General features: G+C 39.0%; 1 protein-coding gene across 1 annotated transcript in view; it reads right to left on the reverse strand.

Moving 5' to 3' along the window:
• MATN2 (matrilin 2) overlaps positions 1 to 13,038 on the reverse strand; it is a 57,921-nt gene extending 44,883 nt beyond the window's left edge. The window contains 1 exon segment of the mRNA XM_084224627.1: positions 12,947 to 13,038. Within this exon segment, the coding sequence (XP_084080753.1) occupies positions 12,947 to 13,013 (67 nt within the window). The 5' untranslated portion in view covers positions 13,014 to 13,038.
• Positions 13,039 to 18,487: the final 5,449 nt, after the last annotated feature.

Consider the following 18,487-nt stretch of genomic DNA (forward strand, 5'->3'; position numbering starts at 1 on the left):
CTGAGAATTTAGAAATCTAATACAGTGATAAGTCAGGAGGATATAAGTGTTTCATTAAAAGCAGAGAAAACAGAACACAAAGAAATACAGGTCAAAAGCATCTGTTAATTGCACTGACTGATAAGAGGAGGGACTGATTTTTCAAGGAAGCTGGCACTAAGCAGCACTTTGCATGTACAAAGTACTGTTCTCAATGATGTCAACTGCAGCTGTGAATGCTCAGCAGTTCTACAAATCGAATGTCATTATTTCAAGCATGTAATTAATACCCATCTGGGGAAAGTTTCATGTATTGGACTAGCTCAGCATCACAGAGAAATTATATGGTTGCATCAGAGAGAAAATCCTGTTGTCTGAAGTAGCACTCCACTCAGCCAAAAAAACACTTATACTGAACATTCCCTGAAATCTGTGTCAGCTATCAGAAGCCTTTTTTTCCAAGAGTCACCAAAGCAGAAATATTACAGACAGAGTATGTCTATATCTGACTATCACACAGACGGGCAGGCCAAGCTATTAGGGATAGCAGCAGAAGTAAAGGCTGGAGGTCTTCTAGGCATCCTAAGAGCTTTCTGGGACTCTGGGTACCTTCTCTGGCTTCTGCTCAGTATACTTTACTGAAAGAATACGAGAAATATGAGACACGTGCATGAGTTGCATGATGAGAATGGATAGAGACTGACCATTCACAGGAAGACATCACATGATAGGCTTGAGGCAAGCCTGTGAGTTGAGCTTTCAACCTTGCCACAGAAAAATACAGCATATGGAAAAAGTATTTTGATGGGATGCTGATGAAAAGAAATCAACAGAAGTTTAATGTGTATACTGAAGACTCCTCCAAATTAGGAAATCCCTATGTCATAAAAGCATTGCAGTTCAGGGAATAACTGCAGGTGGCATTTTCTTGTCCTTAAATTATTCCACCTGCATCTACTTTTGAACTCTGTCAGAGAAAGAACATAGGGTCAGATATAGAACATAGGGTCAGATATACCTATGGATTCAATCATTGTGTCTGCTTATCTTCTTAAATTCCTGTGGCTATGAATAAACCTGTGAGGTTGTTAGTTGTGTTTGTATACCTGGCTTGAAAGATTAAAGATGGGAAGAATGCTCATCAGACTGCTGTGGCATCCTCATTTTACTAAGATGAGACAACCCTAATCAGTAGTTTCCTGTATTGCCAATACCAATTCAATTCCCAGCGCACTGTCATCCATCTTGTACAGTGAATGAGGCACTAGTGAATGTTTGGTGGAAAAGTAGTGTCTGACTGTATAATCAAAGGTCATGTCATACTGCACTGGTACAAGTGGGCCAACCAAGGACTCAATTGGAAAAACGTCTCCCTGCAGACTGTCCTTTAAACAAATTCACTTGTGACTGCTGACGAACACTCACCATGCACTTCTGCCAAGGCAGGGGGTGAGAAAGATGCCTGTTTTCACTTGTTAACTCAGAAGCCTCTTTCATAGATTACCAAGAACATTTTTTGGCATAGAATAAAAATGCTCTTTAATGACAATAAAAATGACTGCCTGGATTTATTCATGTGCAGTCTACAGTACAGCTTTATTCATAAGCGTAGGAATATGCTCGGGTTGCTTATTCTTTCAAAATCAGAGCAGGCTGAATATAAGCCAAGCTGAGCAGAAAAAAGATTCCAGTTCTAATGGGATACAGATATCCTGACATAACTATTTTCTACCTTATTATCTTAATTACTTTATATATAAAAAATTAGAAATTATCTTTAATAATATAACATGAATGATTCCAGCAATATGAAGATAATGCTAAGTTATGATTTGTAGGAGCAGACCAAGAGGAAAGAAGGATAATTACAGAAAAAAAGCTTAAGAATATGTGTGTGCATATGAGGGGAAGGACAGATAAGAAAGAAGGGGAAAATGGATGCTATTTTATTTCCCTTAACACATTTCAGCATTGATTCATTAAAGGTAAACCATGCTTGACCAGCCTGATTGCCTTCTATGATGAAACAACTGCCTAGACAGATGACAGGAGAGCAGTGGATATTGTCTGCCTGGAGTTCAGCAAGGCTTTCAACGCTGTCTCTAACAAAATCCTCACAAGCAAACTCAGGAAGTGTGGACTGGGTGAGTGGACAGAGAGGTGGTTTGAGAACGGGCTGAACAGCAGAACCCAGAGGGTTGTACAAGGTCTAGTTAGAGGCCTGTCACTGGTGGTGTCCCCCAAGGTTCAGTATTGGGCCCAGTATTGTTTAGCTTTTCAGCAATAACTTGGGTGAAGGGGCAGAGGCCTCCTCAGCAAGTGCCCCAACAACACAAAGCTGGGAGGAGCGGCCGATAGCCCCGAGCACTGAGAGCCCTTCAGAATGACCTCGGCAGGCTGGAGAGAGGGCACAGAGGAACCAGCTGAAATTCAACAGAGGTGAGGGCAGGTCCTGCACCTGGGGAGGAACAACCTGCACCAGCACAGGATGGGGGTGACCTGCTGGAAGCAGCTCTGCAGAGAAGGACCTGGGAGTTCTGGAGGACAATGAAATGTCCATGAGCTGGCACTGTGTTCTAGTGGCCAACAAGGCCAAAGGTATCCTGGGGTGCACTAGGAAGAGCATTGCCAGCAGGTCCAGGGAGGTGATGCTGCCCCTCTACTCAGCTCTAGTGAGGCCACTTCTGGAGTGCTGTGTCCAGTTCTGGGCTCCTCAGGACAAGAGAGACATGGAGCTGCTGCAGTGGGTCCAGAGGAGGGCTACAAAGATCATGAGGGGACTGCAGAACCTCTCTTATGAGGAAAGGCTGAGGGAGCTGGGGCTCTTCAGAGATGACTGAGAGGGGACCTCATCCATGTCTATCAGTCTCTGAAGGGAGGGTGTCAAGAGGATGGACCAGGCTCCTCACAGTGGTGCCGAGTAACAGGACAAGAGGCAATGGGCAGAAACTGATGCACAGGAAGTTCCACCTGACCATGAGGAAAAACTTCGTCATTTGTGCGGGTGCACTGGAACAGGCTGCCCAGAGAGGCTGTGGAGTCTCCCTCACTGGAGATATTCGAGAACCATCTGGCCACAATGCTGTGCCACGTGCTCTGGGATGGCCCTGCTGGAGCAGGGAGGTTGGACCAGATGACCCACTGAGCTCCCTTCCAACCTTGTCCATTCTGTGATTCTGTAAAAACAAATCAGAACTACAGCCATGGTGTTGAATCCTTTTAATTGGAATATAAAGATTTGGATCCCAGTCTGAAGAGACTCATTCATCTATTCTGAAGTCTGGAATGAATCTTGGTGGGAAAAAGCCCAGAGAGCCTTGGTGGACAGAAACACATCACACTGTGCTGAATTACTTTGGAAAAATCTATTAAGCTGAATGAAACACATTGTTTTTCAAAACTACTTTGACCAGCAAAGTTCTAGCTAAAGAAATATCAAACATTTCCAAATAAAGATGTATTTAAAATCTGTGTCTTCTGATTTGGTATGAATTTTTTTTAAAAACTCTGTAATTATTAAAGTTGATTTAACTTGGGCTCAATGAAAAATAATATGTAACTTTTCTATAGATAAAAAAATCCATCTTGGTGGTATTTTGAGGAGTGGCAATCGGTCGTAATGACTGACGGATCTAAACACTCATCCCCTCAGATAAATTTTCAGTGATAGCTTTTTAGCAGTTACATGCTTCTCTGTTTGTCCTGTAAACTATAATCTCTTCCTGTGACCAGCTCCCATTTTCAACAGTGAACTTTCTCACAACTTTGGCAAACATCTTCATAACCAAAAGTAATTCCCTTTCGCTCTTATGAAAATTTATTCACTGAAAAGAGTTACTCATCCATAAACCTACTTCTAAGTCAGCAGATGTCTTTTATTGCCAACACAAAAGTTAAAAAAACCTTCAGTGTGGGTTGTATTATCCAAAGGGGAAGCCAGGAGAGGGAAGACAAAGACAGAAGGAAAGATCAAGTCAGTAGTAAACATGTTCTTCTCTACTCAATATCCACTTCGTAAATGACAGCTACAGTAATGCCACCTTTGGAAAACTAACAATGCAAGGAAATTTCAGTTCTACTGGGAAGAATCCAGCTAGGATCCAATTACTAAGAGATACATAAAACAAAGCTTAAAATAATATTGAGCATCTTAATTTCCTCTAAAGCTGAAAATTTAGTTAAATCATTTTATCTGATGACTGCAGGTTTCCTTCTACTCCTTTCTCAAGGCAAATTATGCTCAGCCTGTTTTGGCTTTGACAAAGCTCACAGTGCTTTGATTTTGCTCACCCATCCAGGGTCTGTGTCTGAGAGCATGTTTCTATCCTCTCATTTTTCACTAATGTTACATTCCCTTAATACAACTAAAGTAGCACTAGGGAGCTTTCTTGGGCATTCAAATTGACTCCTCTAGACTGTTAAATTATTAGAGCAGTTCTTGATACCGTTGTCTGAGGTCAGTTTATATTTTCTCAAGCAGTCCTCAGGCATGATATAGGAAGCAGCATGAGCCAGGGATCCCTCCTTTGTGGACAGAACTGGTCTGTGAGCTCAGGGTATTCCCCAGCACAGAAGCAGGCCACTGCTTCTGTACCACTGGTCTCAGTGCCAGAGAGCAGCCTAAGGCACCAGCTAAGCTCAGAGGCCAGCTGGCTCCATCCACGGCGTTAAACTCACTGTCCTGCTCAAACAGAGAGGCTGTATGCAAGAGGCCTCTGGGGAATAAACCCTGTAGGGATTATTCTCTGTACCTTCTGAACCACGCATGGTGATTGCTAGTTCCTGTGGGCCAGAGACAGCTCCAGCCATCTAACAGCAACAATAATGGTGGAGTTCCAATGCCCAAGAATGTGCCCAGCACTGTTTCATTTCCTCAAACATTTCCATCTGCGGATATTCAAACCGAACACATTCAAATACACAAGTTTTAGATGGTAATTTTTCAAAAGTTTCTGCAAGTTTGTTGTCTTGAAAAAACTGCTTATTTAAAAATGAGTTAGTTATTTTCTGGTATTGTCCTACATCTATATGACCCCTTAGTAATTTTTTTCCTTTCTCCTAATCTAGGTATTACTTATTTGGCTTTATCCCAATAGATGAGAATGGATAAATGTTAAAGAAGACTATTGTTGTATGCAAAAGGAGGTCAGCTCAGTTTGGCAAATGCTACAACCAAGTTTACACATTGAAAAAGTAATTTATATCAAGTAAATATTAGCTCCATGAAGATGGTATAGAGTACGACAATTCAAACAAAAAGAGTTAAGAAAAGATGAGATCATAGAATAATTATTGCCTGAGTAGTCTTTAATGGTAATTTCAGTATTTTGTGTTTCTTAGCACACTCCCCAGTAATGCATATACAATAATTACATGTCCTGTGACACTGCCAGCAGTAACACCAGGTTTAGAATTTATCTCTGAGTAACAGAACAAGTCTTTACTCAAAAGTAAGTAAAAGGGGGAGAGAACTATTCTCCTTGTTAGCATATTTTACAACTTCTTCCTAAACGTCTCTTCTTTCTTTACTATTTTATTATTTCATTTTCCCTTCCCGTTTTCTTTTTACAACTTCTTTCCTTATAAATCTCTCCATAATTCCTACAAAATTTGTTAAAAGATGTATGAATTTCCTGGGTGTCAAATATTTTTTTATTGGAATCCATAATTCTGGTTTCCCCTAGCTAAATATCCAGCCAGAAAGATTGTGTTTGACATGTTCTCAGATAATTCTAAAAGATCTCCTAGGTCATTAAGAAGGTTTAATCTTCTTGTCATAAAATTATACAGGTAAAGAATAGCAAATTTCCAATTAATTCATAAACATACCAAGTGCAAAATGTTTTGGGAAACACATTTCGTGATTATGATTGTTGCAAAGAATAAATGAAGAAGAGCAGTTATTCCAAGCACTTCTTGTCTCTAGTGAGACATTTTTGAGCAAGTTAGCTTCCACTCCTTTTGGTTTTTTTTTTCCTTTTAATTCAAAGATGGACAAAGTATGGTATGGTACATTTCAGATATAATCATACTTAGTTCCTGAAGTAAACATTAGAAGCTGCTCAATATCCCTTCCCTAGCGCACATACAAGCTGCACTTGGTTCTGCAGGTGATGCTACCTCTTCCCAGCTCAGGGACAGGCTGTGGATCCAAGACCTGCCCCTGTACTTTCTGGCCCCATCCTTGCTGTGAATCTTTCCCCAAGCACACAGGGCTATGGCCCTAACCCAAACGTTCATTATGAGTTTGGCAGCTCACCCATTTTTTCTTACAAATTTCTTCATCTGGGAACAATCTCTAAATGGAACACAGCCTCCAGACATTTCTTTATTGCCTCTGACAAAATCTTTTCTGAACTTCCAAAATTTCTGGGACAACTATACAGCAGGAGGCTCTTGTCCAGAGATTTCCATTTCCTTCTGCATGCAAATACTTCATTATTAGTCACTGAAGTGACTAAAGTAGTATATTACTTTGTTCTCATTTCACCTCACTATTTCTATTCCTTCCCTGTCACACTTTTCAAAATAACAAGGACATTATTAACATTAAGTCTCTCTAAATCCAAAGAACCAGACCTGACTCATAGTATTTCTTCATTTCTTTACCTATCCTGGTGCTTCTCTGGTATGAAGCCAAAGTATGGTGTAAGGATAGTCTCAAGTTTCTTAGTTCTTTCTGCATATTTCAGCTGCTCTGAGACAGAAACTGTTGGGTTTCCTGACAGGAGCCAAACCTGCTTTCATGGTCAGGAGGACCAGGGAGCAGGTTGTTTTCCTTGCAGGCAGTGGAACACCTGCACAGAAGGATAAAGTATCCTGACATACCCATGCACATGGCAACATGAAAATCTACACACCACTCTCTGACAGAAACCAATGTTATGTGCTCTCAGCTAAGGATAGCTTACACCCATGAGAGATGAGGAATTCATTTTCTGAGCCATGATGAAGAAACTCACAGTACACACAGTAATGCTACTTTGCACCCTGTTCCCAGCCTGGAAGCACTTACTCTGACTGTGACTGTCTTTTCCTGCACTCACCTGTAAAACATCAAATCACAACCAACATGAAAAAGATGATTGTATGGGAGAAGGTGATCGATGTATCTTTCTGCTTGAAGATCTGAGACTCCTATCTTGCCTGAGCTACTTAGGGTGCTATTGGTGACACAGAAATGATTAGGGAAAGAATACATACAGAAAGTAAACAACTGTTAGTAGCAGCATAGACAATCTAGAGAAAAAATGTGACCTTACATCTTAAAAATGCTTATCAATACTTTTTTTGAAAGTTGCCCATGTCTTTGTTTACAGGGAAAGCTGTTAGCCATCTCAACATTACTCATTGATCAGCTGACCTGAAACCACATACTTCTATCTACTGGTAATAGTCTAAGTATTAGATTCTTTTCCAGAACAAATTCAGAAACTGCATGAGGGGATAGTGCTGTATATCATTGCCCCTGTCTCCCAAAACATGCTTCCCAAAACATGTAGGACATCATGACCATTTGTGAACCAGCAGTTCTTCCGCTTCAGCAGTACTTAAATAAGATGGTGTCTTCAAGGTTCCAAAGCAATTTAAAGTAAGTTGTCCTCTTAAACAATAGTGTCTGCTCACCCACTCATGCCTATAAAATGAGATGCTCTTGAAGCCATGCAAAGACTTTTTCCATGATTTTGAAATTAATTTTGCACATATGTACTTTTTAAATTAAGAAGGCAAAGTGCTCAAAATGAAGTCAAAACCAGCACACCGCTGAATATCAGTGTTCTTTCTTTTGGCCTGATTTTTCTTCAAGACATAATACACAGAGGGGGCTTTGAGCTCCTTGAGAATATACTCATAACAACAGTTTTTTTACTCACAGAAATGTTCGTCACTGAATTATTGTCAAGGCAAACTCTTTCTCAAACAGAAATGGTATTTCACAGTAATTTGTGGGGGTTGTAACAAACAAATTCAGAAATACAAAGATCATTTGATGTTTAGTTCATGACTCAAGTTTTTTTCTGTAACAGCAAATAGTCTTTCATCCTGTGGAAATATTACAAATTACCTTAAAAAAAAGGGAAAAGAAGAAAAAAAGGATGGGGGAGGGGCAAATTAAAAGAATAAGAAAACAAAACAAAGAAAGAAGGGAGGAAGGAGGAAAGAGGGGAAAGGCTTTTTTAGAGGAAATACACATTAAAGAAATACAATGCAATTTCCTGTGATGCTGGAAATCGAATTATATTCATATAATTTAAATTACAGAAATACCCCATAGGTGACTTAAAAGTGAATGCGATTTTGATACATGAAAATTAATAATGAGTACTAAATACAAGAGTTGGCAAGCAGAATGTTGTTCTGTGGTTAAAAACTGCTAGCACAGACCAAAATCAAATTTTCTGATCTCCATGATAATTGGCTACAGATGAGCATAGTCAGATTAGGACATAAATCCCTGAGGTCTGTCACGGTCCCAGCTCGTCCTCATGGCTCATTAGCTGGGGCTGTTTAAGGGATAACAGCTGCTGCAGGAACAACTGGCTGGGCAGGGATATGGTTGCTGATCAGATCCCTCTTTCTCACACTCTGGGACCTCTGTGAGGGGCTGGGGAGACACAGCCTTAGCACAAACCAGGCTACCAAGCCTCAAAGCCACAGAGAGAGGGTGTTCATGTGCTGTGCATAAACCCCAGAATCTGAAAAAGCAGCTATTGTGGGGGAGAGGCCAACAGCTGAGAGATTAAGATGAAAGTTGAAATTTTGAGAGTCAGCATAAAGTTCATGGGTGACCTCTCAGCTATTGAAACAAGCACTACTGGGAAGCAAAACACACCATTGCTAATACTGCCTTGAGGCACAATGATTGCAGTAACTATCTAAACACCTCAGAAGGAAAAAAACAGGTGATTTTGGAGGCTGTAAAATGCTTTGCTTGCTCTCTTTCCAAATATAATGTGTTTCTATTTATACGACAACATCATGCTTTGAATAGAAAACTGATAGGTAAATAAATGGTATTTGATTAGCCTGTATCCTTACAAAAGCTTGGCTAGGATTTTACTTGTATTTTAACTCCTTATGTGGTAATTCAAAAGATGTAATTTGCAATCACTTTCTACCTTCATCTGCTGCATGGAAGAGTTTTCATCTCCCCCAGTACTATACCAGTACAGTATGTCTAGCACATGATGTAGTCACTGTGACATAATTCTCATTTCAATTGCAGTACAGATTTCAGTTACAATAATTCTACTTTTTGACAGGATTATGTCTGAGGACATAAAACTTGTCAGGCTTGCATTTATTTGAAGAAATGACACATACATACATTGAGGCTGTGAATGAGCTCCTTACAGCAGAAAGCATCCCACACTGGCTCAACAGAGCACATTAGCAGAATTTAGAGTTTGCTGGTCAGCTCTATCTGTATAAATATACAATGAATTAAACCAAAATTAAACAGGAATCTTATCTGCACTCCACAGGAGCATGATGGGTTGGGCTCACTTTTGTCACATACTTTCCCTTCTGATTTGCTGCTAAAATAACTCAGAATGCTTAACCTGATAATGTCTTAAGCCCTAAAGTTACATATACTCAAGTTTAAGAACTGGGTTGGAGATAAGAATTCTTGGATTAATTTTAACCGGCTGTAGCAAGGATTTATAAACTTAGTGAGTGTTCCACATAGTTCCTATTACTTCACTTCATATTATTAGTGGAATCATATATATACAAGCAAGAGACAAATCATTGTATATTTTGTTGCAAAATATAATTTAGCGCAGACAGAGGCAATTGCATTTTGCAGCAGCTTCCACTGAACAGGAGCCAAGTACATTTCCTTCTTGGCCTCCCTTCCCTTCTGTTTTAATTTTGTGCAGTATCTGTTAATTTTTTGTTGTTTCTTCTAGTATTATGTAATATCTAAAGGAATGCCCCCTAAATTAGCTTTTCTCCTTACACAGTTATTTTCAAAATCATGTAGCTGCATGTTTCATATTCTTAAGGAACAGAAAAAATGTTATTGCTTAGAACAGTATTCTACATTCTGTCTTTCACTGTATTCACTACAGCTTTCATGCATTCACTTCAGATCTTTCCAAAGAAGTATGCCCATATGAAATGAAATACATGCCCAGTTTACTAGAACAGAGTTAATCAAGGAAAAAAAGCAAACACAAACACTTGTGGGGTTTTTTTTTACAATGGAGGGCCACATAATGAGAGTTCCAAAAACTCTATTTTCTATACATCCTTGAACAAGATATTTCAGCTCTTTCAAAGAAATTACTAGCTATAGCAATAATCATTTTAAACAGCAATAAGCAATGCAAAGACCTGCCAAATTAAAACAATATGCATTGAGATTTAGTTGAAAAATTGAGGAATAAGAAAAATATATATCTTTTTAGACACAGCTCATTCCTCCAGAAGACTTTCTTAAAATGTATAGGCAATTAGGCCTAACAGATTGTTAAGAAATCTATGAAGTATTAGTGCACGGCTATTGAAAAATTAAATCCTTCTAAACCTGGATCTCAAAGTATTTTCTCCTTATATGGACAATCTGACAGAATTTTTCATCGATTCCATTTTACTTATTTAACTTGTCTGTCTCCTAGAACAATGACTTTTACTTCTGTATTTGGACACTGCTGGTATTTTACCAGTAAATAGTTATCATAGCAGTACAGTTTTGTTTTAAAAATGGTGAAAAGAAGACAAAAGGAATAAAATTATTTTAATACTGCTAAACTTACATAGCATAAACTTTCATTTTAGTCCTGAAAAAGAGACTTCCATCCAAAAAAATCCAATCCCCAACCTTAATTTTATTACTTTTCCAGGTACCTGTTGGTTCCTTGAAGCTATTTTGCTTCTTTTTGCCTGCCAAGCAAGTCTTTACACAACAGCAGTAATTGTCATCACCACCATACTTTTAATACACATACTACTTAGAATGTGACAACTTCTAATCCCTGTTAAGTTGCTGGAATTCTGGAGTGATTTTATTAAGTCTATTACTTGATGTCACTGAGCTCATGTTTTGGCACTATTGTTTCTCCTGCCATTTAAGGAACACTCAACTTTCCAGCACAGTGGCACTTTACATATTCTGTTCTTTACAGAGAGCCATGTTTTTACCATGCCACTGTTTCTATATGTTGCTGCACATAAGCAGGTGACCTAATTTCTTGAAACAGAGTGCAAGGCCCAAGAGTCTGACTCCAAACTGCCACGTACTTTTACGGGCTGGCTCAGAGAATGTTCCAAGTTTTTTGCATCATTTAATGTCATGAAGAGGTTCCTTTAGCCAGAACGGTTTGCATCCTGCATATGCCAAACTGAGTACGGATCCAGTGGTTTCCAAATGCAGGGACCAGAAATCTCTTGGCTTTTGAAAGAAGAAATAAATAATTTAATCTACACGTTTTGGTTTATACTGAACCCTTTCATATATTTTCCACTATTTAAATTTGAATGAGAGGCTATAAAAGGAATTTTAAAAAATCACAGGGAAAATGGCAACTAAGGAATGTGACACTTTCTGTTTCTCCACATAACATCTTGCCTCTGCACTCATTTTCTAGAGAGATGGGTAGTTTATTTCTTAAAGTCATAAGTTCACTTAGGGTATTTGCTAGGAATCCTAAAATATTCAGGAAGAGCTCCTATATAATCACATTTTAGAATTTAGGATTTTGTTTGGGATTCTTGTTAAGTAAGGTGTGAATGTGGGTATTTCTTTTTGTTGTTCTATATCCATGTTTTTTTTTGTGAATTAGATCTCCAGAGCTGTGGCTTTCAGCCTTCAGCAGCAGAACCCCAAGGACTGCATCTATTAGTTTTGGGGAAGATGAATAAGAAATGGAAATCTGTTATCTTTTGTTTTAAATTTGTCCAATTTGAATGTTGAATTGAAAATCAACATTTTAAAGTAACAGATTGTAAATGGCACTTTGTGGAGTTTTACATCATGTAAAGGATTACATTTTATTTAAACAAGCATTTCACTGATAAAATTTGGTGCTCTTCTCTTTGTCACCTATTCCCCCATATTCTTTCTTCCCAATGTGTCTTCTGCAGGACATTTCCCATTCCTCACATTCACTTGGGTTAGGTGACCTTTATGGAGTCCCCTTACCATCTCCCAGTGGTTGGAGAAAGGTATCTGATGAGATCTACTACTGATGGGAATCATTAATCCCTAATGAAAGGCTGTGTCCAAACCCCATACATGTTGTGACAATTGCTTTAAACAATTAGCAAAAGGCAGTTATTGTAAGTCACAAACTGTTAGGAAATGAAAAAGTTGACTGCTGGGTGATGCACAGGTGATGACGAACAATAGAGAGATTAACCTTATGTTTTAAAACATGACAGCCCACAAGCTGAAACTGATACACCCTGTCCTAAGATTTTTGGCAAAAGAGGAAAAAATAGCTCATTATAAAAAATTACTCATTATAAAATAAGCTACTCATTATAAATAAATCTGACAAAATAAAGGGATTATCATAAAGTGATGTAATGACAAACCTCATTTCAATAGCGACAGATTTCCATTCAAACATCTTTATGCACATTACACACATGTAGACAGGTAGAACTTTCCAGCATAGTAAAAGGCTCATTTGACAGAGCCTCCATGGACGACCATGCATCTTCTCTAAATACTGAAAATAAAGTTTTTTCCTCTTTTTCCAAACCAACAGTCCAGTAGCAAGTATTTATTTAATACCACTTACATAAAGTAAATCTGGTACCCCAAAAGTAAATACCTTCTTTCAACAGCTGCTACCTGGTCAACAAACTTTATCACATGCCTACTGGCAAATGAAAATCTCCTTTTTGTTATAAACTAACTCAGCCAAGGTTTGGCCAGCTGCTTAATGCCTTTTATAATTTGTATTTGAGACAGCTTTTGGTGGTGGTGTTTGGGTTTTTTTTGTGTGTAACTTACGCAGTAGAGATTGTGTGTTAACATCCCTTCTTCGGGTGAAATGTCTTCTGGGGAGATCCTTTGCCATGACAGTGGAAAGCAGAGTGTGTGCAAATAGCAGAAGGAAACATGCAATCATTTTCTTCATCTTCATGAAACAGAGGGACACGCAAGGATGTAAAACTGCAAGAGGAGAAAAGGAGATAAGTTCTTTGATTACATAAAAAGATGCATTCCAACCACATCAGTAACCCAGCAGCATTGCTTCCCTTCCATCACATACAAACATTCAAACACACAGTTCCAAATAATAACTACAACTTCAAGAAATAAGGTTTACACAATAACACAGCAGTTGGCAGTCCCTGTATAGCATTTCTAAGTATTGTTAGTTGAAGTCCATGGTCAACATTGACAACAATTTATAATAATCAAGTATTCTTAAAGCAAGAAAAGGAAGTTTCTTTCACTCAGCCTGTCAGCAGAAACAGGTTTGAGGAGGACACAAATACATTTTTGTTATTCCACTCAGTGCTCCTTCGCAATTTTTTTCAGAAGTTTAATGGTTCCTGTAGTCTGTGGGATTCTTGCTGCAGAAAATCTTGGAGAATTAAAATAGAGAGAAGAAAACATATTTCAGAAACAGAAACTATAAATGTGAACTCATGCTTACTTTTCAGAAGACAGTCCATGGTTGCTAACATGAAGATATCAGGGCAAGATTAATCTTGTTTGCAGGAATAGACTCCTGAGGACTGGAAAGGAGCTTGCCATAGGTTTTGGAGCAATTTTATCATACAGAAGAACAAACTGACTGCCAAAATTCCTACATTAAGAGATGATTCCTGACCAGGAGCTTGTTAATGCATCATGAAAAGCTGTGGCTGACTCTCCACAAACAGAAAACAAAGACTGACATGCTAGAAACTCATTTTCTGCTGTGTTCCCCATTGGTGGCTTTCTCAGACAGAGGCTCCTTCTACACTCCCCCAAACCTTTACTGAGGTGGTCGAGAGCATCCCGCAGGAGCTGGATTCAGTCTTGGAGTGGGTGATACGATGAAACTTAGTAAAGAGCTCCCCTAGGTGTGCAAGAGATGGATAGAACTACCCACTTTCATAACAAAGAACTGAATCTGAGTGGAATTTCTGAAGCAGTGCAAATTTAACAGTTATTCTTGGTGAAGTAACTAAAACGTAAAAACAATTTAAACAGGGCCTTAAATCTAACAAGCGGATATGTAACAGAAGGCAGCTAAATGCTTCAGTTCTGAAAGATAATTCATTTTCTTTCCCACCATGAGCAGAAAGGAAAACTCTGAATAAATATTTTCTCTCTATAAAGATATTTTGTTCATTGTTTTTCAGTCTTTCCCATGCAACCATTACACATAATGTATTTTTCTTATTATGAATCTAGTTTTCCTTTTGTGTATCCAACTCAGCAGCCCCAAATGCAGACACAACGTTCTGGTGCATATGCCAAAATGAGTCTTTGCACTCAAAATGCCCAGCCTTACTTCAGTGTTCAATATTATCCAGTAATGGGTAATATATTATTTAAGGACATTTGAACTAGGAAAGAAATGGAAATAGCTGGTGTTTATAAAAATGGCCACAAAATAATTAAATTTCTGGGCATCTGGATGGTATTATTGCTAGAGTTTTTCCAGTTCTAGTCAGAAACGGATGAACACTGGAAACAGCACACACCACTGGAAATGGGACTATGCTTCCCTGGAGGCAACAGCTGTGATACCTGGAGATCACCAGTCCCAGGTATCTCTTCACTCCTCAGAACATCAACACAGACAGGGCTGTGCCAGGGGTCTCCTCTTGCTCAGGCCTGCTCATTCAGCACAGGAGGCAAATGGACCTCAAGGATACACGCCAGTTCTAGCACTGATGTTTTAGAAAATCAGAAGCCATGCTGTCAGGGAGGGTGTCACTGTCATATTTTCTGGAAAAATCCCCTTGCCCAGGATTCTTCTCCTGGGAAGCTGAGAAAAAGGAAAACAATATTACCTCATTTGCTTCTCCTGTGTTTTGCTGCTTTGGAATGTGTTTGGAGATTGTTTATCCAACAGGTGCATGTTTCACTGGTTTCATGTGAACTGTTTTGACTTAATGACCAATCACGGTCAAGCTGTGTCGGGACTCTGGATAGAGTCAAGAGTTTTCATTATCTTGTTAGCCTTCTGTAAGATCCTTTCTGTATTCTTCAGTATAGTTTAGTTTAGTATTTTTTTATATAATATAGTATCATAAAATAATAAATTAGCCTTCTAAGAACATGGAGTCAGATTCATCATTCCTTCCTGCCACAGGGCACCCCGCATATACAAGATCAGGGTTGAAGAGAATAGAGAAATATCCTTGTGGCAAGGCTGTTACAGGAACTAGCTATGAACAGAATGCTCAAGAGGGCTTTCTCGCTCTTAACTACTTATCAGAGGCCCAACTCATCCCTCCTTTCTATTCACCCTAAACAGCTGTGAAAATGGCACAAAACTCTAAGAAAAGCTGTTTTAGCTGTGGCTGATGGCATGTTAAAAAGCCAAGTACAATGTGGCAAAGCCTTCACAAGACATTGCTAAACAATCCAGTAACAGCATGATGCCAAAGGAAATGATGGTAAAGCAGGGTCACAGGACAGTCCCACCTCAAAATAAACTCTTCTACATTCTGACACTTAACATATTTAGTACCTTTGTAGCAATTTTTGATATTTGGTCATGGTTACAAATTGACTAGACTCATAGCTGTCCATAAGCAACTCCAGAAATAAGGAAAAAAAAAGTGTTTGTTGTGATTTGAAGTCTTTGAATTATGCGTGGAAAAAGTTTACATAGCATACAAATATATGATTAGCCAATCATATAAACTGAGTTGTCTCCATAATCATTCATTAGCTGTCACTGAATTCTGGAATACATTAAATATTTTCAATTTAGTGTAATTTTTACCAATCCCTTTGTAAAGTAAGGTTGGAGTACTAAAGAAACAGAACCACTGAATAACATACTGTTCAGTACTTACTTTGGATTCAGAAACTTTAGATCCTCAGATCTCAATATCTCTAGTCTGATAATCAGAAAATAAATCTACTTAAAGATCCACCAAAAAGGATCCAACTCTTGCTAAAATAAAATCTACTGTGAACACACTCCTACCCTCTCAGTGTTTTAAAATACTGTTTCAAACAAAAGCTATACTTGACAGCAAAGAGGTTCAGCTGCCTCGTGTTCAAAAAAATCCCAAAAAAACAACATATAATCTAAAATTAAAATGTAAGCAAAATTTCATTCATTTTCAGTGAGAAGGAAAAACCAAAAAACCCCAAAGCCAAAGGCTGTATGTGTGATAACATACACTGATCCAAGCTTGCTGCCACCCCTTCATCCACACTGAAAGCTTCTGTGCTGCTTTCCTGGGGTGATGACAGCCTGGACTTGATTGCTGTGCTCTAGTTACAGCTACATATTTGTGTCCACTGCTGCTTTTACATGACCAGTCTGTATTGTGGTTGCACGGCTGCTCCTCATACAGTCCTCCCATGGTTCTCTGTTTATCTTCTGGGCCTTTTGCAAGGTCTCCTGTCTTCACTCTAGAAGCTGGATGGTGTTTACTGCACCACATTTGGTATTCAACACCTCATTTTTCCAGCAGGCTAAGCCCTTCTGCCCCAGCCATCTGTATCTTCCCCACTGTTGGTTAACCCTTCCTCTACCAGATGAGAAGACATTCCCAAAGTACCAAAGTTACAAAGTCATATTTTTGTGGCTCCCTGGCGAATATATTTCAAGCACTTTGATTCCAGCTGTCAGAACTATACCATTGGGAACCAACTCCCCATGGCAGACCCAAGACCAAGTCACTGCAAGACAAACATCCTGAATAGCTAAAAAAACCAAAACCAACAGCAACAAAAAAAAAAAACCAACCCAAAAAAACCTTCAAACAACCACACACACAAAAAAACCCCAACAAGAACAAAAATCCCAACAACAAAAAAAAACCCAAACCAAAAAATATCCAGCAAGAGGAGGTTTGCCAGTCCCTGGGGCATTATCAGGTTGAGCACCAGATTCACCAGCTTTCACTGCTCCACTCCTCTACCCACAGTGAAAGGAAGAAGAGTGGTGCTCTCACAGCAGCCTTGGAGCAGTCAGTGCAGCAGAGCACAGGACATGTGAAGAAGCTGCTAACAGAGAAGAGACAACTGCTGCTCACAGAGGTACAATCTGGTGAGGGCTGCTGGCCATATCTGCAACTGTCTAGAAGAAGTTTGGTATAAAAGGAGATTTTCCCAGAAGATGGCAAATAAACAGAGAGGCTCTCTGTTCTTTTAAGGCTTCCCTCATTCCTTGACTGGCTGCTAGTCAAGAGCTGAATATTGCCATGTTGTGTTCTTGCCAATTTTACCTGTGCTAGCTTAGAGATATGCCAATGCATCAGAGTAACTTTTCTGATGCACTGTTATGGACTTTCATGAACCACAGTGTAGGAATACAAAAAAATAAAATTGAGATTTCGTCTTTAAAATACCTATTTCCTTTGTTGGACAGCAGTGAAACAATACAATCCTGTTTCTATGCTTTCAAACATCTGTCCATGGAAGTCTCCTTGTAAGGGATTGATGGCTGTTTTGAGCAGAGACATTACTGAATATTCAGTGTCAGTGATAATAAATCAGTGACCTTCTTCACTGCCTGTTGCAGGTTATTAATATTTGTCCTCTTCACTGTGATAACTCTTAAATAATATCAAGGGAAAAGAGATGCTCTGTGACTTATGTCAAAGTCAGTGTCCTTCCACCTCTTACCACACTTCAGGAAAATTTCTTTTACAGAGAAGCAGAAAACTCCTCCACTGACCTGTAAGATCACCTTTTTTTTCCTTCACTCAAGTACCTTAAAATGTACCTGTCTTTGATGAGCAGATCATGCTGAACAACAAACTGGAAAACAAGTAATATGTTTCAGCTCATACCTCCTGCTCCTGTGTATGGTCTCCCTCCTTGTCTTGTAGTACAAGTTTCCTTCCAAGGCTAAATCAGAAACATAAACTCCACAAATCCCTGCTTCTCTGCCTTCTCCAGCTACCAAGAAAACTGGCACAGAAGGGGAAATACTCAATAGTTACATGAAACATCAACACCTGCAAATAGTATCCCCTCTCTTGAACCCTGTATAATTTCTCATCATAGATGGGAGGGAAAGGGAAGACAAAAAAAGCACCAGAGGCAACAGTTATTAGCACTACAGAGGTTGCCTTCAGCCTTTCTTGTTTCCTAGTTAAAAGAGACAGCCCTTTACTCTCATTAAGCTTCTAACAGACCTAACTTCAGTGTTTTTAAGTTACAAAGAACATAAGTTCGTAGAAGAGAACCGTTCTGAAGTTCTTTCAGCATTCCTTATTGTCTCCCCATTTTTAAGATAACAGGAAACTGTCATCAAATCAAAAACTTTCACTGAAGGTAAACTAACTGCAAGCAATCTATGTGAGTCAACAAAATCAGTCTGTTTCCCCAATTAAGCAAACATGGTGAGTTACTTGGAAA

Source organism: Fringilla coelebs (genome assembly GCF_963513975.1).
Source record: "Fringilla coelebs genome assembly, chromosome: 1".
Classification (NCBI taxonomy): Eukaryota; Metazoa; Chordata; class Aves; order Passeriformes; family Fringillidae; genus Fringilla; species Fringilla coelebs.